The 27,505-nt window shown below is 42.7% G+C and overlaps 1 protein-coding gene across 1 annotated transcript in view; it reads right to left on the bottom strand.

Moving 5' to 3' along the window:
* The window catches only part of IREB2 (iron responsive element binding protein 2), a 50,074-nt gene that overhangs the window by 5,690 nt on the left and 16,879 nt on the right, over positions 1 to 27,505 (bottom strand). Inside the window, exons 3-18 of the mRNA XM_040343093.1 lie at positions 25,343 to 25,432; positions 23,544 to 23,709; positions 20,800 to 20,937; positions 19,303 to 19,515; positions 19,132 to 19,201; positions 18,489 to 18,672; positions 15,365 to 15,504; positions 13,989 to 14,160; positions 12,711 to 12,808; positions 10,673 to 10,789; positions 8,261 to 8,420; positions 4,353 to 4,488; positions 3,843 to 3,927; positions 3,593 to 3,749; positions 1,998 to 2,122; positions 1,494 to 1,598 (exon numbers count right to left, since the gene is read on the bottom strand). Of these exons, the coding sequence (XP_040199027.1) occupies positions 1,494 to 1,598; positions 1,998 to 2,122; positions 3,593 to 3,749; positions 3,843 to 3,927; positions 4,353 to 4,488; positions 8,261 to 8,420; positions 10,673 to 10,789; positions 12,711 to 12,808; positions 13,989 to 14,160; positions 15,365 to 15,504; positions 18,489 to 18,672; positions 19,132 to 19,201; positions 19,303 to 19,515; positions 20,800 to 20,937; positions 23,544 to 23,709; positions 25,343 to 25,432 (2,156 nt within the window). The remainder of the gene's footprint in view (positions 1 to 1,493; positions 1,599 to 1,997; positions 2,123 to 3,592; positions 3,750 to 3,842; positions 3,928 to 4,352; positions 4,489 to 8,260; positions 8,421 to 10,672; positions 10,790 to 12,710; positions 12,809 to 13,988; positions 14,161 to 15,364; positions 15,505 to 18,488; positions 18,673 to 19,131; positions 19,202 to 19,302; positions 19,516 to 20,799; positions 20,938 to 23,543; positions 23,710 to 25,342; positions 25,433 to 27,505) is intronic.

Here is a 27,505-nt window from a genome sequence, read left to right as displayed (position 1 = left end):
CGGCCCAAGAACACACCTGTACGAATAGCCACCCCCCCCACAAAGCGGCTTCCTAGGGGGAGGGGGACTCAAATCCAGGAGGAGCAAAGAGCATCGAAGAGGGACCCCAGAAGAGGATTGGGGCTGCTCTGGCAAAACCATCGCACAGAGCAGGCAAGTATAACATGTTTGTTTTTTTAAAGAGTGTTCAATATCACTTTTAGCCACCATTCAGGCATTGGCTGAGCAACGACTGGCGTTTCTAGTGTCAGGCCCCCCATTGTTACTATAGTTCATGACTTTCTAAGAGACCCAGAGATTCTTAAGGTTCCTTTAGCTGGACACCCCCCCCCCCCATTACTAAGTGAATTCACAAGTGTCTTCCAAAGCATTCCAGTGTAATCTTTGGACTCCCAGGGTCATCCAGCCTATTCCTAGCGACTATGTGTGTTCCTGTGTAACTAGTATCCTTGCACCTTTTGTCTTCTTTCAGCATTCTTGTGCGTCAGTTTCCCTTGTGTACCGCTGGCATCTTTCAGCCTTCCTGTACCTCTGATGCCCAACAAGTTTAAGCCTGCCTTTCATTATTATCAGCACCTGTGATTTCAGTCTGTTTCTGTGTCATCGTGTGTATTCCTAGTCTGTTTCTTGCTCTCTGTGTCTCCTATAAACTTCTGCCTGCTTATAGCGATTCCTGTCAGCCTGCATTATAAAATCACTTCTACCAATTCCAATGCCTCTGTGCCTTTCCGTGCACTCCTGCCATCTTGGGCTGTACTATCTACTGACCTGTGATCACAGCACTGCAAGAGATTCTCACCCGTAGTTCCCTAGCTTGGGTGAGAGTCAAAAGGCGGCAGAGCAGCCCATTTCCAACTTCAGCAGTCCTGAAGGACGTTTCTTAGATTCTGCGCTTCGGCCCTTGCAAAGGTCCGCCATCTTCACTGTATGGGTAAGCTCCTCCATTGGTACAATCAGGCATCCTCCCTGTCCTAGACTCCTCATGTACGCCAACGGTATCCTGTGTATCTGCATTTTCTGGGATGCGTGTGTCCTAGCGAGTCCTGTGCTGCAAGCCGTTTTTACCACTACTGCAACCTTCCTGCAATGCCAGCACCCCTGCACAGACCTGCACTATCTGCCTTTCATTCCAGAGTCCAGTAATCCATGCTTTCCCAAATTATCTTGTGCATCTTCCTGTACTGTAGCCTGCATGGGTGCAGTCTCTGAGCACACCACAATTCAGTGTGCAAGCTGCAGAGAGGCTTCATCAACCCCAACCATACGTGACAGTTGCTACTTACAACAGCTTCATTTTGTCGTTAGGCCTAGGCAAGCATGGTCTATAGAAGACGTTTATGAATTGTGCACAACCAATGCTCCTGCAAATTCTCCCATGACTTTAGTCATATCAGACACAATTCCACATGAACGCTACCCAAGAGCAATACCGATCAACAAAGGCTGTAGTGTCAAATAGGTGCTCCATTCATCTGAAGTTCTGATATACTCACTAGCTTATGGAAAAAAGGTGGACTTCTGATATAAGTGGATCTGTGATCCCAAGGGAATAAAGTGCTTTCAGGTGCTTCAAGAAGGTTCCACCTAGTATTCTGCTTCTAAAAAGATAAAATTGTGAATATTACCAGGCCATAGAAAAAAAAATGTTCTATACAAAAATACAGAAACAGTCATTGTTAAAATACTCCGATAATAATCAAGCTTTGTGTAAAGTCTCATATGCACACAGTCATACAGGGGCCCCACTTCAGAGCCTGCCTAATGTCTTGAGACCTACAGTCGCCTATTGGGATAAATTAGGAGATAGTGTGCGATTAGAGCACATCAGTGCCCATGTGGGCGTTTTACGCAACACCCACGGTATGACCGCCTCCAGCTAAATAATAAAAATCTCAATAGACAGCTGTACACAGCAATAGCAGGTCCCGGAAAGTCATTAAGCACGATCTACACGCTGTACAGCCATGTCCAAGAAGCCAAAGACTGTCTTTTTGTACCTCTATTTTAACTTTTAATTCTTTGAACATAGATGGAATGACTACATTTTCCTCCACTTGTAGAACCTCCTCACGGCTAGGCCAAATGTCCCGCAGAAAGATCTTCTTACCCTCAGCATTCTCCCCTAATACAAAACACAAATAGAAAAAAATAAAAAATGAGCATTCTCACAGCAATTATGTGGCTGTCTGCATATACATTTAATCCAATATTCATATATATGAAATATAGTTGTGCCCTAAAAGGAAAACTGTACCTTGAAAAGTCCAAAGAACAAACTACCACCCTTTTATTCATTTCTATGGGCTACGCAGGTGTAGTACAATGGGAGATAACTTCTGACATTTACCTAGTGAGTAATCCTTTAAAAGTTTCATAAGGTTTTCCTCCACCAGGCAATAAATGAACCAGTTGTGGCTATTCACATTGACACTTGCGCAACAGGTCCCACAGTTTAACTACTGCTGAATGATACATTATTGGCCAATTTCGGTGCAGGAATAAAATGAATTTGAGTGTGTGCAGAAATTACGCCCACTAATCAAGATTTCTGAAAATGCCAAACCCAAAAGTAAGTCTGGGCAAAGATGTCAAGGCAAGAGAGCTTGCAGACATCACCTTACTGGGGGGAGGGGGAAGTCAAGTATAGGTGACTTTAGTACGATTTTATATCGTTTCTTTGTAAAGCAGCACAATTTCTCACTCTCTCTAGTACTAGCCATTACATAAAAATTCCACACAAGGTTGACAGACTTCATCCAAAATGATGCCTTAATTATGCCTCTCCAAAAACTGAATGCACTCAAGGAGGCATCTCAAGAAGTTTTAAATTAGAATTCCTGCCAAACACCAACTAGCCTTAAAATGTCACGCCCCTCCTGCCATCTATGCTGACTAACCTGTAATAAAAAAAAAAAAAAAAAAAAAAACACACACACAAAGGGAGTGCGCGCGCTTACCTATTTTTAGCCTGTTCCGGTGCGGTCACATGATCATGTGTCAGCTGCAGGATAGGGGGAATGCTCAACAACGGCTGCGAATTCCAGGAGTGGTGATGTCACCCATAGGCTCCTATGTCCCAGCTACTGTCTGCACCCCCCCTCTCCCATGTAGCCGCTGCTGACTGAAACGGGAGCAAAATCATATGACCAGAGCGGGCTGAAAAAAGGCAAGTATACACCTTTTTTTTTTATTATTTTTTTTTTTTTTAACACAAGTAAGTCAGCACAAATGGCAGGAGGGGAAAGGGGACAAACATACTTGAACCTTAATATGCGACTTGAACACCAGTAAGTGCCTTAAATACATTTTGTTTCATACATTGCATGACCCATATTGAGGAATCTTGATCACACGATGGCAGAGTTTACATGCTCAAGCTGGAAAGGGGCAATTTCTATTAATGCAGTAAAGTGTACATTGTAGATAGTAAATAACTTTTGTAAGGCCTGTAGTCTGCCTTCTATAATCTCACAAGGTGCCACATACAGCTCTGTGTGTAGTATGTGGCGTCTGCCATCATTTACACATGAAGCAGATGTACCAACCATGCGTTTTGGAAATATGCATATTATTCAAATTATTATAGGCTCACCCAAAGCTTCGGTTTGCAGATCTATATTCACAGTGCCTGCCAAAGCATAAGCAATAACCAAAGGTGGATTAGCCAGATAATTGGCACGAATGCAACTGCACCGGCTGCCTTCAAAGTTCTTGCTTCCCGAAAAAATACCACATGCTACCAACTCCCCCTGAAAGTAAAAAATGAATACAAAATTTCAGAATACCCAACATTCAGGTTATTCAAAATATCTTCATACTTTCCAAAAACAAAATTAACATACCTCTTTAATAGCAGAGACAATTTCCTCTGGTATAGGACTGGAGCTGCCCACACATCTTGAACATCCATAACCAGTAATGTCAAACCTGGATCAGAGGATGTATAGACATATATAAGTGCTTTATTGACTAACGAATAGATATGCACTTGACTCTGCAGATGCGCATGCCAAATGTTGGTTGGGTTGATGCAGGACCTGCTATTTACCACCAATTAAATCACAAAGCTTAAAGTATAGTTCCAGCCAAAAGGTTTTCTTTTAGCGTGAAGGAGGGTTACAGCGCCTTTTATGTTTATACTGTAAACCCATTGGGGACCTTTACTTTTTTAGGGGATGAAATTACACCAACATACAAAATACATGGGTGCCAAGTATTTATTTTCAACTAAAACCAAGTAATAGATTGAAGACAACTTTCCACCAGATCCCAAGGGATAATTAACAAGGGAAATGCTCCAATGTTTGAAGCAGGGTGTGTCTTAAGTATGTAAAGCAAATTAAATGACTTACCCCAATTGGGTCAAGAAATTCATCACACCACTAGCAGTGAGGTAATGAGTAACGGTACCACTTCCAGGAGACATGCTTGTGTTTATATAGGGCTTCACCTTGAGTCCTGCTTCTACAGCTTTCTTCGCTAAAAGCCCTATCAGAAATAATGCTACATGTTAATCTAAAGTAAGGTGTAGCAGGTCATTACTAATGCTTCAACAGCTAGAAACCATCAAAGTATGCAGGTTTTTTTACACAAAAAAAAAAAAAAAAAAAAAAATAGAAATATTTAACATTTGGTTCAGTGTATAACCATTTAATAACAGACTTTCACCCCCTTCCTACCCAGGCCAATTTTCAGCTTTCTGTGCTATTACACCTTGAATGATAAAATTACTCAGTCATGAAACACTGCACTAAAATAATATATATTTTTAGACAGATAGCGCTTTCTTTTGGAGGTATTTAATCACCCCTGGGTTTTTAATTTTTTGACAAAAAAAAATAGACCAAAAATTTAAAATAATAATAAAAAAAATATATAATAATAATAATAATAATAATGTTTTCATCATTGTCATGAATATGCAACAAGTCTGTCTGCTTACCTGATCTCCATGTGTTCATTAGAGGCTGACCCTGCTCTGGTTCCCCTTTTTATCACTTCCTCTTCCTGTATGGCTCCACCCTAGTCCATCCCAGGAAGCCTATATTAACCGTTGCTCTACAGGTCTGCAGTGCTGTTCAACAGTGTTCCTATGCTTAGTTCCTGTCTGCAGTATAGTTGCTAGTTCCTGTTTGCAGAGTGCTTTGTTCATCTTCCGTGTACCGTTTTGGCTTGTTCCCGACTTCCTTGTCTACCTGTGCCCCTGACTATTTGCATGCCCCACGGTTATCCTTGTCTGCCTGTTGCCCTGACCTCGGCTTGCCCATCACCACTGTTTGTCCTGCTGACTGCTTCCCCTTTCTCCCTGCGGAGTGTGACTTGAGGAATCTCGGGGATGCGACCTGGACCCAGTTGCGGCCAAGACCATCCTTACCATCAAAGGCTCTGGTGAATACAAAACTGGGTCTTAGACTCCGCACCCTGGGTGATCTTAGGTTCACGCTTAGTCTCCGCTAGCAGTAGTCGGCCATAGGATTCACCACCCTGTGGTGCATCCCTGACCCCTACGGGGTGCACTTGTCACCTGGCTACGGGTGACCTGACAATCATAACATTTTGGCATCAGAGCCAGGTCCCAGGACATATGTATATCATCATATACATAACAAGCTCCTATTTGGTTATCCCTATGGACTGGTAACTGACACATTACCAGCCTATTGTGTTTGTGGCTGGTTGTTCTAACCAGGCCATTATTGTGAGCATCTGTACAATCTTTATATGGGATTCCCATGTCCTGGGACCCAAACCTTTTCTTAGTATTTTATGCCCGTTAGGGCACACAGGTCTGCCTCAAAGACTTGGTCTTGGTCCACGTGTGAGATACTTATCCACTGTTTGCCTGGGACCCCCTCTCTGGGGCCAAGGGACGCTGTGCCACTAGACCGTCTGACGAAGCGAAAGCGAAACTAGTCGAGACTAGAGACTGTTGGTCTCATGATTGCAATTTTTTCACCGATACCCCACCCTTCTTGTTAAGAAATGGGACTGCACAACCGGTGACCAGACTGTGGTCAAGTTTGTATTTTTGTAATATGTTTTAATGTGATGTAGTTTTTATTTTTGTCCATGTTGTCTATATGTAAATAAACTTTTCTTAAAAACTTATCTAATGTGAATCACTAAGGTTTTTGAACCTATACACAACAGTACCGGTATAGTCCTCCCCGCCCATATTTTTCATTGGAGTTTTGGGGTTTGTGGGGAATCCCTGAGACCCCTCTATCTATATTAAAATAATAGGACGATGGTATATCCCCTACGAAATTTTATGGTTTCAATGATAAAAGGTTTAATCATATTTTGCATATAGAGAATTTTTCTTCAGAACTTTATTTTTTTTTTAAAACAAGAACATTTCTTTATCACAACTTTAAGCCAAAATGTATACTGTAGTCCAAAATGCAGCGCTTCAGTGAAAATAAATTATAAATATGCGATGGTCCATGTGAAAAGTCAATATGACATGAAACCTCCACCAAACTTCAATGTGCAAAAAGAAAGCACACCACACCAACGTGCCATCTGCTTACCAAGAAAGATATGGCAACAGGCAATGTAATCATATGATGCAGACGGTCAACGGTAAATGCAACATTCCAGACTTGATAGGTAGATCATAGGAATATCCATTTACCGTTGACCCTCTGCATCATACGATTACATTACCTGTTGTCATATCTTTCTGGTAAGCAGAAAGCATGTTTGTGTGGTATGCCTTCTTCTTGCACATTGAAGTTTGGTGGAGGTGTCATATCAGTTTCATCTCATATTGACTTTTCACATGGACTATCACATATTTATAATTTATTTTCACTTTGGACTACTATATTTGTGTTTGCTAAATCAACCGACTATGCTGGCTGCTTTTTTTCCTTGTTCTTCTAAGTTAGCACAGATATTCGTACACTGTTTTTATCAAAATGTATATTGCCACACTTCTTTGGTTAAAAAAAAAAAAAATGCATATTTTTTAGTCTGTGTGAAAGGTATAATAGAGTCTACAAGCTATAGTCATTTGCATATAAACATTGATCAGGCCTGATGAACTCACTGCCTTATCTTATTTCATGAGGCCCTAAAATGCCAGGACAGTACAAATACCCTCCTAAATGACCAATTTTTCAAAAGTAGACAGTCTGAGGTATTTAGTGAGAGGCATGGTGAATTTTTTGAAGTTGTAATTTGTCACAGCTTTTTGGAAAATGTTTAAATTCTTTAGCCTTGCAGAAGGAACAAGTGCTGCACTTTATGGAAAAGTCTGCCTAGGGATTTGGTCAGGGTACACAAGAAAAGCACAGATGAAGCAGAAACGTGGCCTGTTGATTGAACAAGAAAGCCAAAACTTGGGATGAAGCTGTAATTGACGTTATCTGAAACAAGAGTGCAATTTGCAATGGTAGACCATCCTATATAAAAAGGTCTACAGCCTATACAACCCCAAAGCATAATGTGAAAAATTGCATCAAAGTTCACTCCTTCAAAACTGGGACTTTTTCCAGTAATGCCATTAAAGTCAAAGAATAATGGAAGTGAAGCAGTTGTTCTTGTGAATGTAGATCAAGGACAGTCCAGAAAAGGCCAAGGCAAGTTTGCAAAACTCATAAGAATGCTAAAGCCATTCTAGGACCACTAGGTCCATATCAAGGGTATCTTGATATACCAGCTGCATTTGTGCTGGAAAACACTGGGTATAAGTCTTATCCACAGATCAAAAGGCTTAAAGGCCTTAATGCCGTACTAGCAGAGGGATTCCATCCTTGAATTAATACAGCCAGCAGGAATAACCTCTAGAGCTAACCCAAGGGGAGGAGGGTCATTTAGCACAGGTTTTATTTCTACTGGGAAACAGAAGTCTTCTTGTTGAATTTTTTTTTTTAAGTAGCAGGCTGGGGCATGAAGCCACTTAGAATAATAAGCTAGAAATGGGCCTTCAGTTATATATAAAGGGTATAGCAGATAATAAAGGTGCACTAGTTTTTAGTTTATTTTGATGGTTTTGTTTCTGATAAGGTGTTCAAAAAAATTCCACACGTAAGCTACTCATATTTTAAATCTGCATTTAACCCTTTCAGAAAATACATTTTACAAAAAAAAAAAAAAAGTTAATTAGCTGCAGGATTACAGCAAAACATTCCTAATTATTCACCAATTAATAAACACACATTAATACAAACTGCATACGGACTCTCAGCATTTCCTAAATATTAATAATCAGGAACTGGTGAATAATTATTTTCATCTTTGTTGTATGCATTACCTGCAGTCAGCATGACAGAAGGATTGCAGTTGTTGGTGCAGCTAATCACAGCAGCAATAAGGACACAGCCATGCGACAACAAGTATTCAGAGTTTCCGTAGGTGACTGGGACCACCGCTTTCTGTTTTTCTGGTGGAATTTGAAATGCTTTGAAGCCCACCTAGAAAAAGAAGAGATTTTGCTGCCACCTTCAGAGATTCCCAACAAGGAATTGTCAAATTTTACATAGCAAATACAATTGTTCCACTGAAAACCTGCCAACCTACCCAACCATATTTTAGCTACAGTCCAGCTTGCAGGCCATGTATTAAAAGGGGTTGTAAAGGTTTGTTTTTTTATTTTCTAAATGGGTTCCTTTAAGCTAGTGCATTGTTGGTTCACTTACCTTTTTTCCTTCGATTTCAATTCTAAAATGTATTTTTTTCTTTGTCTGAATTTCTAACTTCCTGTTCCTCCTCAGTAAGCTGTTCTGGCTGACTAACCACCGCTCGGATGATGGGGGCAAGCTTACTGAGGAGGAACAGGAAGTGAGAAATTCAGACAAAGAAAAAAAAAACATTTAGAATTGAAATCGAAGGAAAAAAGGTAAGTGAACCAACAATGCACTAGCTTAAAAGGAACCCATTTAGAAAATAAAAAATTAACCTTTACAACCCCTTTAACAATAATGCCATTAAACACTTAACACTGGTTAAATACAAATTTATCTAGACAATATAGTTATGCAGCTTTTTATATATGCATTGTGACAAAACCAAGGCATACAAGGCACCTACAACCTTAAGCCTGCATTTCATATATAATTCTTTGTGGAACATGGTAAGTACCCAGACCAATGCAGATAAGCGGAGACCATTTCCAGAATCCCTGGCTCTGACACACCGCCTTCCACATCACTACTGTCCCCCAACACCGTGGAGGGTGGACTCTGACCAACAATTTGAACAGGAGGGGGTTGCCACAGCCAAAGACTATGGAGGGGAAATGCTTTGTGCATAAAAGAGCACACAGTGTTCCAGACTTCCACAGTACAGTACTCTACAGAAAATGTCACACTAGAGCTGGGGAAGCTTGTACTAGGCTCCTCCTTGGCTCTGATGTGTCTTATGACAGATCATGAGGATGAACCCAAGGAGGAAGAACATCTTCCGTCCTGCATCAAGTCGCACTGTACCTGAGGTAGGTGTTGGGAGGGAAGAAATAAAAGCATTTATAATGGAATTTGTACAGGAAAGGGATTTATACCAGGAGGGGTGATGGGGGTGGGGTGATAATCCTGTCAAGGCTGGGGATTTGGGGGGAGGGATCAAACCCTGCACTCTTTGTAGCACCCTTCTAAACTCTGCATAATAACCTCCCACACCCATTTGCTGTGGCGCGCTCAGCCCCTTTCCCTATTCTTCTAACAAAAACAAAAAAAAGAAGTCCAGAGGATAAGAAAAGAAAAACTGCTATGTAGCAATGACCGAATGAAACTGCACTTTTAAAGTATATGCGAGATAGAGATAGCCAACACACAATATTTTTCTCTCCCCCCCCCCCCCTCTTTCTGCAGTGTGATTTTCAGCCTATATACCGTATTTATCGCGGTATAACGCGCTCCCGCGTATACCGCGCACCCCTAAAGTTGCCCCGAATCCTGTGGGAAAAAAGTTTTTTTTGTACTTAGCTTTGGTGTCTTGCGCGGCGTCCAACGGCGGCCTCGTCGGGTCCGGCGTCCCGTCTGCGGCTTCGGGTGTCCTCTTCGTCGGGTCTGGCGTCCCGTCTGCGGCGTCCTCCCCGCGCCGAGTTTGACTACTGCGCCGACATATACAGAGCGCATTACACTCGTGTATTGTCGGGCAGGCTCGGCAACTCTCGCGCTGACGTCCTGTACGTCCAGGACGTGAGCGCAGAAGGAGCCGAGACTGCCCGACTATACCCGAGTGCACTGCGCTCGGTATATGTCGGCGCAGTATTCAAACTCGGCGCGGGAAAGCGGGTATCAGCGTATACCGCGCACCCACGATTTTGCCCCGATTTTCAGGGCAAAAAAGTGCGCCGTATGCAGCGATAAATACGGTATTTAAATAGGCAGAAATTGCACCAAGAGTAGAGCATGAACTGGATCACATGGTACTGGAAGAAGGGTTCTGGTGTGAACAAGCCATAAATAAAATAAAAAATAAAATAAAAAAAACACAACAATAGAAGTGCAGGACAAATTTGCTTTTACCCCTATAATAAAAGTCTCCAAAAGCCTTTTATTTATTACAGGTATTGACAGACGATTTCATAAGAAAGTTTTATGAAACTTGCCAGGAAAACAGCAATTTCTTTGCAGTGTCCATCCTACTAAGAACTTATACCACCAAAATGGATCCTTCAACGAACAAGAGAAAAATTATACTAAATAACTATTGGCTCACTCACCTTTTCACTTAGGCATGCTTCAAAATCTGTTTTCATATCAACTACAGCTACCCGGTCTTGAGGTCTCTTGGGGCCACTCACATATGGCACAATGGAATTCAAGTTAATTTCTATGATCTTGAGGAAAAACAAAAAAAAGGTTAGAACTCAAAATAAAAAAAAGGAGTTTGTATCTAAAACTTTCTGAGAACAGAAACAATTGAAGCAGACTTATCACACAGAATACAAATATTAGTGACAGCTGTTATTGTATTTGTATAAACATCAAAGGGAATGAGCATGTCCCCACCAACCACTACAAAATGAATATCTCATGAATCTAAATAGTCACATCCACAAATTAGGGATCACCACCATAGCCAAAACAATGCATATAAGAAAGGAGGAGGTTATCCCATAGGGAGACCAAGAAATAGCATCCCAAGGGACAACTGAGGGGCTACCAAGGCAGTGACGGACAATGATATAGATATAAAAAGTTTAATTAAATATTAGAAAATTTACAAATATATAAACAAAATGAGATATCAAAGAATAATACCATTTGGGCTGAAAAGCTCCGATTGCAAACCTACTTGCAGTGGCCGGCCAGTACTGCACTAGTGAACCTAGTTCATGCAAAGTGCAACAAGCAAACATATACAAGGCACAAACAATTAACAAACATCAAAGCCAAGAGTAATGGCGATCCGGACGTCTTGTGAAACACCTCTGCTGAGGATTCTGGTCAAAAATAACCGTGTGTGATTCTAACAAATTATAAAAAATTATATAGAATAGACAGCAGAAGTGGCCCTGCAGGGGAATGCTGGATTTACCAGGATAATGCTGCACAGTGCAATGAGAGTGCATGCATAAAACGATAGAACGTATAGTTCTGTCATTAGGGAGAAGGACTAACAATAGTCAGTGGATCCACTTGTTAAGAAATAGGGTCAGCTAACACGTGAGAAGCACCCCCAGTCTATTTTCCAACACTCCGATCTGTTTTCTTTTTCCTTCACTAATTAGAGACAGACGTGCGCCGATAGCATATAAAGGAGCGACGCACGCCTCTCTCTTTCCGTCCAGACGAAGCTACGCACTCACGTTGCGAAACGCGTTGACGTCACTGGGCGCCGGACGCCACTTCAACAACGCCCCGCCGCATATACATATTACCTGCCAATTCATTAGTGCACGTATTGGCTAACACATTTCAATGTGTGTGCCATCCTATATGATTGTATTGTTCACTTTGGGTATATACTTTACACTAGCGCTGGACCCACATATTTTTTTTTTTTTTTTTTTACATAATAAGGACCTGCAGTACTATTCTACTCCACTTAGCTGTATAAGAAATGCCATTCCACTGCACGATACCATTTAAGAATCATGGAAGAGCAAGTGGAGTATCTTGAAAATGTATTGAGTTTCTTACCACAATGGAGCATGCTCTTTAATGCCCGTACACACAATCCGATTATCAGACGCATGGTCGTCCGTTTTTTTTTGCATGCTAATCTCACGTCAAATCTGATGCATTTACTAAAGTCATGAAAATTCTCGTACGACAGAATAAAAATTTGGAAGTGATGTCATGTGTTGTAATGCATTTACGAACGACAGCTGTACTGATTAAATGAAAATCTTAAAAAAAATAAAAAAAATAAAAAATTCTGTGCATGTCCGATAGAATAGTAATCGGATGAACAGTCATGATCGGCTCTCGAAAGCTCTGTACCAACGATCCGATTATCGTACAATCGAGTCGAATGCAGAATTTTTCGTACGATTTTCAGATCATGTGTACGGGGCTCACACTGCTGCGACATGGGATCCGACTTGTGAGACTCCAAGTCACATCACATGTCTAAATCATTGTTTACCCATCAGTGCCATCTCAAGTCACAGGCAAAGCAGTACGACTTTGCTGTCGCAGCAGTGTGAACCGAGTCCTAGATGAAAAAATCCATTTACATAAATATTTCAGCCTAACCATGTATAGAAATGTATATATAAAGAGCTGCCACTGACCATGTTAGCTTTGTATTACCTTGGAATACTCAGGTCTTCTCACACACTTCTCATCTCTGAACAATTTTACTGCTCTCAAGTAGGCTTCACATGTTTTTAATTTTTGAAAACCAACACCTATTAAGACAAAAAGATTGGGAATTTTTTGGCTGTACACTTTAAAGTTCAGCTCTAGTCAAACAGCTAGTTAAATCAAAAAATACACACACACACACACACACACACACACACACACACACACACACACACACACACACTATCTTTATGCCAAAGAACGTGTAGACGACATAGCCAAAATGGTTGAAAACATTTTATCTCACAGTTACATTTCTTTCGGCTTTCCATCTACAACCTGCTGATTGGACAATGCAGATACACATTGATAAGTCACTCAACTATTTTCTGTCTATTTCTGCCCCGTCATGTTCCCCTGATTAGCTCCTGGTGCTGCCCCTCCCTCTTCCAGTCTGAGTGCTATTGCACAAAGGACAGCAGCGTGATATCAAGGTAGATTAGAGAAGAACTTTCTTTTTTCAGTGCTTTACAGGTGCTATTTTTAGCGCTAAAGTGCCTGAAAAGAGCCTCCAGTGTGAAAGGAGTTTAACTATTCCGGGAGCATGCAGGGCGCGTGCTCTCGGCACAGCTGTATTCAGACCAATTCACGCAAATATGCGGCTGCTCGGTGCCGAGAGGCCAATATTTGCATGTGGCCGGTGCCAAGGGGTTAAATAACAGTGAAGGTCCGATTTCAGTTTTTTTAAAAGCAGAGGCCCTGATGAATAAATTGACGGGTTTTGCAATTTATGTCACGCAGTATTTGGATTTTTTTTTTTTGCATTAAAATAACGCATAATACAATACATAATCCAATTTTTTTGTAAAATATTAGACATGAGGTCACGCCGAGTGAAAGAGATGCCAAACATGTTACGCCGTAAAATTGCATTCGTCCTGCTTACCATTATTATTGAAAGTAAAAGAAAATCCCAAACTTTGGGTTGTCCCAAGAAAAGTAATAGAGGGGAAACCTTCCAATAGGAATACTAGTTCTGGTCACCTGGGGGTCCACCAAGGAATTCCCTTTAATTGCAGGGATTTCCTCTCACCGTTTGTTATAGGACAGGAACTAAATGGAAATCTACACAATGGGACGCAGATGGCAAAAAAATAAAACCCTCTGACAAGAAGCCCGCATTGTTCTATCCCAAAAAAAAAAAAAAAAAAAGTTTAGCCTATAGTTCTACTTTAAGCTACCCTTTATGCTAAAACCCTAATCTAGCAGATGCAGATTTCTTACCAGTCTGCTCTAGATGACTAATGGTCACTTGGTCCACTGGAAAAAAGGCCACCGTGGCCCCATACTCTGGACTCATGTTGGCGATTGTGGTGCGGTCAGCTACTGAAAGAAGAGATACACCCTCTCCAAAAAATTCTACAAATCTCCCAGATATCTCTGCTTTTCGTAGATGCTGTATGGAAAGAGAAGATAGATAATGATAAAAATCCTACCTAGGGTACTCCTACCTCCAAGGACATCCGAATTCTATTAGTACCTGTCTGTGATCTCATTACAAATAATTGTGTAAATTTTCTGTACCTGTAATTTCCATACAATACATTGGGTAGTGTGGTTGTCACTGGGACATGCAAGCAATACAATTATTGCTAGAAATTACAATTCTCTCACTCTGGGCTTTAGTCCATGTTCCCATTCCTGGAAGATAGTGATGGGAAAATTCCCCTGTACAGAACTGACCGATGGTCTAACCCAGAGGTGCTCAACCTTTTGAAGAGCGAGGGCCATTTAAGTGATATGTCAACAAGCCACAATTAACTATAGGGTTTTACCACCCCTTCGAAATGCAAATGTAAAAAGAACCCTTACTATCCTAAGTCCCGCTTATAAGGCTGCTTTCTCATTGATGCACTGTGGTTTACCCGCACTGTGGGTGCAGTGCACCTGCGGCTTTCCTGAGGGAGAGTCATAGATTCTATTACATCTTGTGGGCGTGGTGCACCTTTCTGAAAGTGCACCAAACCCACTGGTTATAATAGAAGTCTATAGCTCAGTGCAGCTTACCCGCAGATGCACCCGTAGATCAGTGTGAAAGCAGCCCAATAACCTTTCACAAGCCCATTGCAAAAGTACAATTCTGTGTAATACACCAACTTTTCCAGCTTCTGCTGGCATCGCTCTCCAGGCTGCTAGAAAGGTACCAGGCATAGAACACTTGGTATCACTCTGCCTGGGGAAGGAGACAGTGCTACAGAGGAAGCATTGGCTATGCAGCTCCTGTCCCTCCATGGCTGCCTTCTTCCTCCACTGCCAGCGCCAACTCCATGCAATCTGATGCTCTTGGGTTATGAGTCAGCAACCTGTTGATCGCAAATCGGAGCATACCAAACTGCAATTCCAGAGCATATGCATGCGTTTGCCTGGTTTGAAGTCGCAGGCCACATCAGACGGTCCTGTGGGCCACGGGTTGAGCACCCCTGGTCTAACCTATGCAATGAAAAGGTTTTAACTGGAATTGGACTTTAACCCATTATCACCATGTAATATAATGCGATTAAGGATAAGGCAATAAACGTATAGCTACAAGTCTTGCTAGAAGTTACTCTGCTTACTAAAAAAAGGAAACAGAGGACACTGTATTCAACAACATATCTCACCTTGGTGATGCTTAGAACAACATCTATAGAAGTAGCAAATGGACTGATTGAGCCGGTCAGCTCACATCCAACAACTTCAGGTAAGCTTAATGTAACGGGTATCCCCAACATAGCAGCTTCCGACTCTATTCCACCCATACCTGAAAGATAAATATGTTAAAGTGCATGTATAGCTCTATTTTTTTTTTTTTTTACCTGGGGAAGTGGGAAGAGATGAGAACGCCTGTCAGGTTTTACTGCTGTCCATTGGCCTGTCAGATACCCTTTCTTTCCTGTCAGGGGGGGGAGGGGGGAGTGAAGGAATCCCTCCAACAGTAACACAGATAGAAGTAAACATTATTTTTGTAAATCAAGTATGGGAATGCTAGAACCAGTCAGTGTTTTATAGTGGTCTGTTTTCCTGTTGCCGATTTTCCCACACTTCCTATCTGGTAAAAAATACAATTCCTAAAACAAGGAGGTGGTGAGGGTAAAGGCTCGTACACATATAAGGCGAACAATCGTCTTTTTGCATGCTAGTTTCATATCGAAAACCAATATGTAACTAAAGTTTACGAAAATTCTTGTATGACAGAATACTACTTCTATGATGCATTGTATTGCATTCTTTCATTTCCTAGCATGCGTGGTCATACAATGTTTTTCGTAAAAATATTATACCAATTACACGAAAATCGTTTGTTCCGTTATTGTGCTGGTCAATTTGGATCCTTTCACATGGACGGTCGTGATCAGCTTAGAAAGCTGTGTACTAATGATCAGATAATGGGTCGACTGAGCCGAAAGCAGTATTTTTTGACCCGACATGAAGTTCTCACCTTTTCCCATTCTAGCAAAACAAATATATTGGTTTACTGAACAACCAAATGCAACAATTTTATGCAAGCATCTATATAAAAAAAATATGTATTGAAATTTATAAAACTGACTGACAGCCTGTTCCCTTCTATCTTCCATTCAGTGACTCACTTACACCTGCCCTAGAAACCTCAGATAAATGCTGATCCACTTAAGGTGAGGTCTGTATCACTTATATAGTGGCTATATTACTAAGATCCCTCTGGAGATTCAAAACATTTTGCCCACCAACTTATCAGGCACTCAGCTTCTGTCTGAAAGCTCTACAATTTTGATATGCATCAAAAGTTGCATACTGCAGTTAAAGTGGTTGTAAAGGCAGATTTTTTTTTTATCGTAATGCATTCTATGCATTAAAAGGGGAGGTCCAACCCCCCCCCCAAAAATTAAAAGTCAACAGCTGCCAAATACTACAGCTGCTGACTTTTACTATATGGACACTTACCTGTCCAGGGAGCCCGCGATGTCAGCACCGCAGCTGATCTTCGGAATCGGTTGTCTGGTGCAGCCGGCACCATTCCTGGTAAGGGAAACTGGCAGTGAAGCCTTTCAGCTTCACAACTGGTTCCCCCTACTGCACATATGGGAAGCATGCTGCGCTAAATGGCCCAGAAGTGGAGGAAGTAGAAGGGGGCCGAACCTCTGGGAGATGGGGTCGTTGCCCCGTCTCACGGAAGTGGGGAACGCTACCCGTCAAAAGCAGGTACCTGTTACCGCCCTGAAAGTGGAAGTTCCACTTTTGAGTGGAACTCTGCTTTAAGATAAAAAAGCATTGCTCTGTGCAGCAGCCCCCCTAATACTTACCTGAGCCTCATCTCGATACAGCGATGTTGCATGAGAGACACAGCTGTCTGGGACTCTCCCTCCTCATTGGCTGAGATAGCAGCGAAGCTCCGCTGGCTCCCGCTGCTGTCAAAGTCAGTGAGCCAATGAGGAGAGGGAGAGAGGGGGTGGAGCCAATCCGCCGCTCCATGTCCGACTAGACACTGGGAACCTGCGGCTTGGCTCAGTCTCAAGCTGCTTGCTGTGGGGGCACTAAACGGGGGGGGTCCAGGGGCACCGAAGAGAGACTTGAGAAAAGGAGGATCTGGACTGCTCTGTGCAAAACCACTACAGAGAGCAGGCAAGTATAACATGTTTGTTAACAAAAACACAAACACATATACTTTAGTATCACTTTAAGGCCTCATGCGTGCGCGCGCACACACACACACACACACACACAAACACACACACACACACACACACACACACACACACACACACACACACACACACGGCAGTTCCTGTGTGCCATGGAGTAAAATGCCTGATGCTTTCTGTTGCCTGAGGAACTGCATATGCTGCATACAGACAGCTGTACACAGGCATGCTCGGGGTAAAATGCAGGTGGCTTTTGCACTGGCATTTTACTGCACTTGCATGCACCGTGCTTCACCCCAAAATGTGGCGCTTTCAAATTCAGAGGGAGAAGCCCCATGTGCAAGGCCATGTATTCCTTTGCATTGGTGGCTGTATGTAGCGCACACACACAGCTGCCTGGGAGCCAGAAAGTGCTTGGGATGTCAAGCCTCATCACACAGAAGCTGCTAAGCATCCATGTGCATGAGGCCTAAACACGAAAGCCTACCGCAACTTTGCCAACTTCTAGATAACAGTGCAGTGTGTACCAATCAGCCACATTCATTCGAGCAGATAAATAAAAGAACATTTGATAAAAAGTTGAATCTCAGGCAGTCATAAAAGCACAACTTACATTCAAAAGTTAAATAGCATAAACCGAATAGTCGATGTTTATGGGTGGTGCCTTGCTTTGTGACCTTTTTTTCACTTTATTAAAATGTTATAACGTCATGTGACCAACGACTTCAGGTGAGCTCTTATGAGGCACACAGGAGAACAATTGTTTTCTAGGTGACATTGTAGTAACTTGAATTGACCAGGTGCAGAAAAATGCAGACCACCCCAATGAAAACAAGCCAATAGCGTACTTTTGAAAGCGAGCAGTGCAAGTACTTTACCCTATCTTGATTTTAGCCTCTTGCAATCCACTGCATGGCAGCACTCGAGACTGCAAGAGAGTTCAATACTAAGAACATGCCGGAGAAGGAGAGAGGACATCATCTGCTGTTTAAGCTTGTCCTCTGAAGCTTTGCAAAAAGGTACATGCCTATAACCCACGTGTGAAGATTCTGCCTTTGTTATGTACTGTACTATTAGTGTAATCAAAAGGTTAAAAAATAAATAAAATAATAATAATTCTTACCCAAAGCCAATACTCCAAGGCCATTCACCATAGTAGTGTGAGAGTCAGTACCAAGTACAGTGTCTGGATATAAGAGATCTCTCTGCTCCATCACAACTCGGGACAGGTACTCCAGATTCACCTGGTGCACAGTTCCCGTTTCTGGAGGAATCACAGTCACATTCTGAAAGGCCTTTGAACACCACTGAACAAACAGAGAAAAATACACACGTTGTGATAAATAAATGCAACCTGTAAAATATTAAAGCAAATGGTCAAAATACCAATTTCCCTAATAGGAACCTTTAAGTTTGCTCAAAGCAAGTTGTTTTTTTAAATGTAGCCCCCTCCTCCCAGTAGAGCTTATAACCTTGTAAAGGGCCATGGACTTCCATGTGTCAGCAATGATTGGCCCAACACTATCATATGTTTGTCCACACCCAACTTACCATGCAGATTCTGCGGAGGTCTACACCTGTATTATACAGGTATCTGCACCCCCCCTCCACAAAATGTGACACCGGAGGGGGTGGGTTCCAAAAAGCGGAAGTTCAATTTTTGTGTGGACCTCTGCTTTAAGCATAAAAAAGTAGAAGTCGGGATTTAGGGTGATCCTATTTATTGGCCAACTAAACAGACTGTAGTAAATCATCCCTAGTTATACCTTTAAAAACTGAAGTCTCTCTTTATTCCTGTTAAATTCAATTTCAAGACTTTTCAGTGCAGCTTCAGGCCTATGACAGCAAGAAAAAAAAAAAAAAAAAAGTGTTAATATACCCATTATGTTTTCTGATATCAAGTATAAATTATGATGTACTCGCACAGCCAAACTTACTCTGGAATGGGTTGTAAATGGAAAGGACATAGCATTGGTGTGTTTTCAATCTGCTCCTGAGAGCTCCTGCTCGTTGTTCCAACATTACAGGCTCCTCTGCATCCACTCTGTCCTCTACACTGAGATTTAGAAACTGACGATTTTGCTGGAGAAAGCTTGGATGGGAGTCTGTGTGAATCCATAGAAGCTGCACTTGGGGCATTCTGTGGCACACTGGAGTAAAGAAGGAATTTAGAAATTATTAAAACAGTAGTCAGACTCTGCGCCATCAATAGGATAGTCTTACCAGAATACACCCATAAACCTACGGCAAAAAATCAATTTTTTAATTGCATGATATTCTGAGCCAATGTAAAATGATTGGGTATTGAAAATGGGTTATATTGCAGCTCCGATAATAGAACTGTACCATCGTTAAGAAAAAAAAAAAAAAACAATCCTTAAGACTAAAAACTCTAGACTGACTCTAGATCTGCTTTTCAGAAGGGGAACACAATAGGAGCCTAGAGGTCGACCGATATGGGTTTTTCTCTGGCTGATCTTTAGAAATCGGGGCGGCCAATGGCCGATATTTTAGGCCGATTTTTGGATGGGGATGCGTTGTGGAGAGGGGTGGATGGTGCTGGGGATGCGATGTAGAGATGGGCGGATGGTGCTGGGGGATGCGTGGTGGAGATGGGCGGATGGTGCTGGGGGATGCGTGGTGGAGATGGGCGGATGGTGCTGGGGGATGCGTGGTGGAGATGGGCGGATGGTGATGGGGGATGCGTGGTGGAGATGGGCGGATGGTGATGGGGGATGCGTGGTGGAGAGGGGCGGATGGTGCTGGGGGATGCGTGGTGGAGATGGGCGGATGGTGCTGGGGGATGCGTGGTGCGGATGGTGCTGGGTGGGGAAGAGAGTTACATTGTGAAGATCTCCACAATGCAACAATCATATCCACCCAGAGTCATCCTCATCCATTTTCTCAATGCCAGCTTGTCAGCCTCAGCCAGGTTTGCAGGGGGGGGGGACAGTAGCACACATTAAAACTTTGTGACTTACCCACCATCAATGCTGGTATTCCTTAGCAGGAAGGAAGAGCTAGCTAGTGCTGGCCACAATTACCTGCTGGGGGATTACTAGTTGGCTTTTGACATGCTAATGAAGTAGTATTGTTCCTCTGCTACAGTGAAACTTTCCCCTTTCCTTCGATATAGTGACCGGCAGCGTGCGGGTGAAGAATACATTTCACATGCTGTAGCAGGAGTGGGGCCCTGGTCAGTACTGCTGACGGCAAATCAGCCTGGTTTACACAAAAATCGACCGATGTCGATTTCTTCAAAACGGCTAAATATCGGTCGATATAACGGTCGACCGCTATATGAGCCCCATATAACAGCCCTTTATCAAATATTTGATGAATGACTAATCAAGAAGAGCCCCTAGAATGATTTTAACATGTACATGTAATTGACATACACATAAAACATTCATTCACACAGAATTGTGCAATACCATTTAGTAAAATCCAGCTGTAAAGAATGGTCTGCAATGAGGTCTGTGGCACAGACTGGGTTGACGAATGCAGGATCGCTACCCATTTTTTTCACAGCATCTCTCATGGCAGCAAAATCAACCATAGCGGGAATACCCCTAGAAGAAGAAAAATATAAAAGAAATATGCCATTAATAAAAGTAGTATTAAGGAGTTACTAGGTAGAACACACACACACACACACACACACACAAAAGAGACAAAAAAAAAAGTAAAGCATATCTTAGGAATTATTTAAGCTGTTACTAGCAAGTAGAGCTGCACCATTTGCTTAGAATAAAAATCACGATTCTCGCGGTGTGACATCTTTTACATTATACAAAATTTGGCTGATAAATGGCTTAAGGATTTATATATGTTGTTGCCCGAATTGGTAAATAAATGTAACTGTATATTTGTTAAAATGTAACTGTACATTTCTTGTTACTACCATAACCTACCACCCAAGAACAACCCAAAATAAAATCTCTTGCTCTTTACGATCACAGGGATACCACATACACTATTTTGTCAAAAGTAGTGCCTTTACATGCACATGAACTTTAATGGCATCCCAGTCTTAGTCCGTAGGGTTCAATGTTGAGTTGGCCCACCCTTTACAGCTATAACAGCCTCAGCTATTCTGGGAAGGCTGTTCACAAGGTTTAGGAGTGTGTCTACGGGAATGTTTGACCATTCTTCTAGTAGTGCATTTGTGAGGTCAGGCAGCGATGTTGGACGAGAATGCTTGGCTTGCAGTCTCCACTCCAATTCAGCCTAAAGGTGTTCTATCAGGTTGAGGTCAGGACTCTGTGCAGGCCAGTTAAGTTCCTCCACCCCAAACTCGCTCATCTATGTCTTTATGGACCTTGCTTTGTGCACTGGTCCAAATCATTTGGTGGTGGGAGGATAATAGTGTGGTGTTTTTCAGGGGTTGGGCTTGGCCCCTTCGTTCCAGTGAAGTGAACTCTTAAAGCGGGGGTTCACCCTTAGAGGGCACTTTTCCCCCTTAGATTCCTGCTCGTTATTACTAGGGGAATCGGCTATTTATTTTAAAATATGTGCAGTACTTACCCGTTTACGAGACGCATCCTCTCCGTCGCTTCCGGGTATGGGCTTCGGGAATGGGCGTTCCTTCTTGATTGACAGGTTTCCGAGAGGCTTCCGACGGTCGCATCCATCGCGTCACGATTTTCCGAAAGAAGCCGAACGTCGGTGCGCAGGCGCAGTATAGAGCCGCACCGACGTTCGGCTTCTTTCGGCTACGAGTGACGCGATGGATGCGACCGTCGGAAGCCTCTCGGAAGAATGTCAATCAAGAAGGAACGCCCGCTCCCGAAGACCCATACCCGGAAGCGACGGAAGAAGATGCAGCTCGAAAACGGGTAAGTACTGCACATATTTTAATATAAATAGCCGATTCCCCTAGACCGAACGAGCAGGAAGCTAAGGGGAGATTTTTTTTTTTTTTTTAAATGGGTGAACTCCCGCTTTAAGGTGTCAGCATACCAAGACATTTTGGACAATTTCATGCTCCCAGCTTTGTGGAGACAGTTTGGGGGCGGACACCTCCCTGTTTCAACATGACTGCGCACCAGTGCACAAAGCAAGGTCCATAAAGACATTAATGAGCAAGTTTGGAGAAGGGGAAACCTGACTGGCCTGACCTCAACCTGATAGAACACCTTTGGGATGAATTAGAGCTTAGACAGTGAGCCATGCATTCTCCTCTAACAGTACCTGACCTCAAAAATGCGCTTCTGGAAGAAGGGTCAAACATTCCCATAGACACACTCCTAAACCTTGTGGACAGCCTTGCCAGAAGAGTTGAAGCTGTTATAGCGGCTAAGACTGGGATGCCATTAAAGTTCATATGCGTGTAAAGGCAGGTGTGCCAATACTTTTGACAATATTATGTATGCGTTATGTCAGCATCAAGGGGTTAAGGCATAGCCATATCAAAAGCCATGTAAGAATAAAAAATATAGAATATTTATTTGTAAATAATAAAGCAACATTGACAGCTTTTCCATCATGCCTTTATATTTATTTTCCCTTTTAACTACTTGCTTACTGGGCACATACAACCCCTTCCTGCCCAGGCGAAATTTCAGCTTTCGGCATTGCGTCGCTATAACTGACAATTGCGCGCTCGTACGACGTGGCTCCCAAACAAAATTGCCATCCTTTTCCCCCCCCCACAAATAGAGCTTTCTTTTGGTGGTATTTGATCACCTCTGCGGTTTTTATTTTTTGCGCTATAAACAAAAAAAAAACAAAAAAAAAACAAAAAACCGACAATTTTGAAAAAAAACACACACAATATTTTTAACTTTTTGCTATAATAAATATCCAATTTTTTTTCTCAGTTTAGGCTGATACGTATTCTACGTATTTTAATATTTTTTTTAACAAAATCGCAATAAGCGACTGGTTTGCGCAAAAGTTATACACACAGATCCACGTCCTTGTCTGTGTATCCGCCGATCCTGGGTACCTGGCGGACATCACGGCCGCCAGGCATGCGCATTGGCACTTCAGTGATGCCGCAGGCGCGCGCCCCCCAGTGGCCGGAGGACATCTATAGACGTCAAGTGGTTAAGGATCAGAAAAGGAAGACTAGCTCTCTACGCTTTAATTCTTTAATGTGAAAGAAAAATTATACTACAGAGGCTAGCTCCTCTTTAAATTTAAAAAAGGTCATAAAAACACTTATGTGACTTACGTGAAATCCTGCAAAACTACACGTGCTGGAAGAAAGGGAACCTCGCGACTTTCACATTTATTCTTCCATTCCAAGACTTTGAAGGCATCCTCTTCTTTTACCAAGACACCGTCACAGTTTCGCACCACAGTTTCCAGCATCACACGGATACAGTATGGCAAAGTGTCTACAGAAAGTAATAATATATTAAAAAAATGTTTTTGTTTTTTTTTATGCATAAAATATTTTTGAATACTTGTTCAAATAAATAATGACAGACGCGTCCGAATTGCCATGTAGGAAAGGGTGGGTAACTGATCTAGGCCCCATTGACGGGGACACATGGGAGCTGTGCATAACCTCCGCTCCTTTGGTCTCGGTGTCAGTGCAACATAGACTCTCACATTTGTACCTCCTCCATAGAGTGTACAGAACCCCCGCCCGAATCTATAAATGGGGAATACGAGACTCCCCAATCTGTCCCAAATGTAATGTGCATTTGGGAGATTTACTACACATGTTATGGAAATGTCCGAAATTATTCCGATACTGGAATTATGTCATTACCACTATATCTCAGGCATATGGCTTTTCGTTGTCTCATGACCCAGTGATCTGCCTACTAGGTGCCCTCGAGTTACCATCACTTTCTCCTAATGGTCATACAGCCGTACTGAGGCTGCTGTATGTGGCACGAAAGGCCATTGCTAGATTATGGATCACCCCCAGAGTACCATCAGAGGGACAATGGGTAAAGATGGTAAATAGCCTGCTAATAAGAGAAAAGATCACTTACCAACATAGAAAGTCCCTTAAGAAGTTTTACTCACTGTGGCAACCCTGGCTAGATGTACCGGGATTGGGCCCCACCCAATTGATCATGGAGAGACTACTGCAAGGGTAAGGGGACTATTGAAGGCTTGGTGGGGGTAGGCTGGTGCCAAGACAGGCATTGAGATATCCAAATATGTTTCGTGTGACAGGTTGTGGCATGGTAGGGATTACTAGAAGTTGTCTTTCACGAGGTTACAGGTTAATGGCAAATAAAACAGTACTGTTACGTGCCTATGCCGTGAGGCACGAAGAGATATATGTGGAGGAACCCAGGTATATCGGAATAATTGGGGTGACGGGATAGAGTTTGGAATCCAGTGCATAGATGCGCTGGCCTTCACTACATACGGTTGGTAGCCTCAAGGGTGCTAGTTCCATGTAAGCGCAATAATGTACTGACTAATGTTATTGCATATCCTAAAATGTTTTATCTGGATGGGCTTTCACCCAGTTGTGAACATATGTAAGTTATTTTTTGTATGTATCCTACAGTGCTGTTTGATTATTTTTTTTTGCTTCAATAAACCTTTTCTTGATTAAAAAAAAAAATAATAATGACAAGATACAAGCCTTAAAATTCAAGAAAAAACCCCAAGACCCCTTTCACACTGGAGTGGTTTTCAGGCGCCATTGCGCTAAAAATAGCGCCTGCAAACTGACCCTAAACAGCCGCTGCTGTCTCTCCAGTGTAAAAGCCAGAGGGCTTTCACACTGGAGCGGTGCGCTAGCAAGACGGTAAACAAGGTCCTGCCCATTTAAACAAAAAAACTCCTGCCCATTGAAATCAATGGGACACCACGGCTATATTGCCGGCAATGTGTCTCTGCAGAGGCGCATTGCGGGCGGTTTTAACCCTTTCTCGGCCGCTAGCAGGGGTGAAACCGCCCTGCTAGCGGCCGAAGAGTGCAGCGAAATTAGCGGCGCTTTACCGCCACCGCACCTCCCACCCCAGTGTGAAAGGGGCCCAATTGTAGAAACCAACTTACCATAATCTGATGTCTGCAGTTTAGACACATTAAAAAATTTCTTGTCAGGACTGCAATCAAGAGATTCCACCAAATACTTGAAGGGATTCCCTAAAAAGAAAAGGCAACCCACAATCAGTCAAAACTACGGGCAAGAATAAAGTATGTATACTATACAGGAAAAAAAAACTCCCTTCACATACACCCCTCACCAAACAGACAAATCTAAAAATGTGTTTCTTAGACAAGCTTTCACATAGCGGTCTTCCCCCCCCCCCCCCCCCCCTTTGTTATCCTGTGTGTTCTCTGTAAAGCGCTTTGAGAAGTTACCTTTTAAAAAAAAAGAAAGGCACTATATAAAATAATGTTTCTTATTAAAGCGTTTAACCCCCCCGCATCCCCCCAAAAAAACCCTGCCTGGCTACACCCTCCCCTCTGAAGACTGACCACCATAATCATGGCTGCCGAGCCCTGACACTGTGGTCAGTTTATGCGATTCCGTCATCCGTAGCCTGCTATCTGCAGCTCTTGTGTGTGTCTACTCTGTCCTCCCTACTGTTAGTAAATTGTTTTTCCACTCTGTACAGTTATAACATGTGTCCTTGTGCAATGTAAAAAGTACGCCAGTCTGTATATGCATAAGCGCAACTCCCGGTGCTCAGCTAATAGTCAGCGCTCTCTTTTTCTCTCCCACTCCTATCCAGATGTGTCAGCGGGAGAGCTCGACCTCGCCACTGAAATTGTGAGATAGAGAGAGAAGATATCTGGCAAGTCAGCTGAGCGCCCAGAGCCGAGCTTATATAGGTACAGATCGGCTGATTTTTTACATAACACAGGCACAGGGACACATGTTATAATGCTACAGAGGGGATAAGACGATTTAGTAGAAGTGGGTTAATAACCACTTTAATGAATAAACGCTGATGTGCAAAATACGTTTACCGACTCTTCTGGAGCTGCGGGTGTCTTGTCATTTAATAAAGAAGCCATATTTTGTACATTGGAGTGCCGTCACTTCTGTCTTCTATTTCTACCGATCACAGCTGTGAACTGGGTTGGTACCCAGGCACAATTGGCATTTTTTGATCTTGTGCAGGTTGGCCTTGGAACGGTGTGTACCCCACTTGCTCTTTCAATAAAAACTAAAACTTTATTAAGTATCAAAAAGATTGTGTATAATCACATTCAATCTTTTTAAAACTTTAATACTTCTAATAGTAGTTTTTACTGTACCAGATTGGAACACCTCCCCATTCTCTTTTCAATTACATATTTATCCTTGCTTCACATTGACCTCAACGAGAGTCAATGATCTGAACACACAAACAAAAATATGTATGCACACACACATATACACAGGGCTCAAAATTTCAAGTCCTGAGCTACTAGCCAGGCTTTAAGGGTTACTCGCCACCAGTTGCCCCCAACTGATCCCTACCCTGCACCGCCCCTAATCACGCCCTCATAAATTATCTCATGAAATTACACTTAAATGTTTTATGCAGAATTAAGTTGCAAAAATAAGTGACAACTTTATCAGTGCAGCCTCACCAGTGCCAACCATTGCAGCCGAAACCCCTCTATGCCCACCATTGCAGCCGCACCTCACCTGTGCCCACCATTGCAGCCGCAGGAAGAGGAAGAGAAAAACCCCAGGATTACAGAGCGGATAGCTAGCTGTTACAGTCGAGTTTACATTGCAATTGCCTCCTCACCGCTCCGCTCGTGGTTACACATAGCCCTGCTTCCTGACCCCGCAACTGTGATATACAGAATGCCAGTCCAATGCTAGGACACGTTCTGTCTATCACAGAAGCGGCATCAGGAGGCGGGGCTATGTGTAACCACGAGTGGAGGAGGCAACTGTAATGTAAACTCAGCTGTAACAGCCGGCTATCCGCTCTGTAATCCTGTGGCTTTTTTCTTCCTTATATGATCACCCTGGGAGGGGGGGGGGGGGGGAGATGGGAGAACGGCTCCCGATCCATCCCGCATGCCGGCAGTACGCCCCCCCCCCCCCCCCCCCAAAAAAAAAAAAAAAAAAAAAAAAAAAAAAACAAACACACACACAGTAAATTTAAATATCCATCTATATCCACCTCAGCACGCACATTCGAAAACAAAACCAGTGGTAGCTCCCATATCCCTTTCCTTTAATTACACAAAGAAAAGCCATCATGTTGT

The sequence above is a fragment of the Rana temporaria genome, chromosome 3, assembly GCF_905171775.1.
Source record: "Rana temporaria chromosome 3, aRanTem1.1, whole genome shotgun sequence".
Classification (NCBI taxonomy): Eukaryota; Metazoa; Chordata; class Amphibia; order Anura; family Ranidae; genus Rana; species Rana temporaria.
Note: the sequence above shows the minus strand (reverse complement) of the source record. Positions and strands in the feature narration are given on the sequence as shown.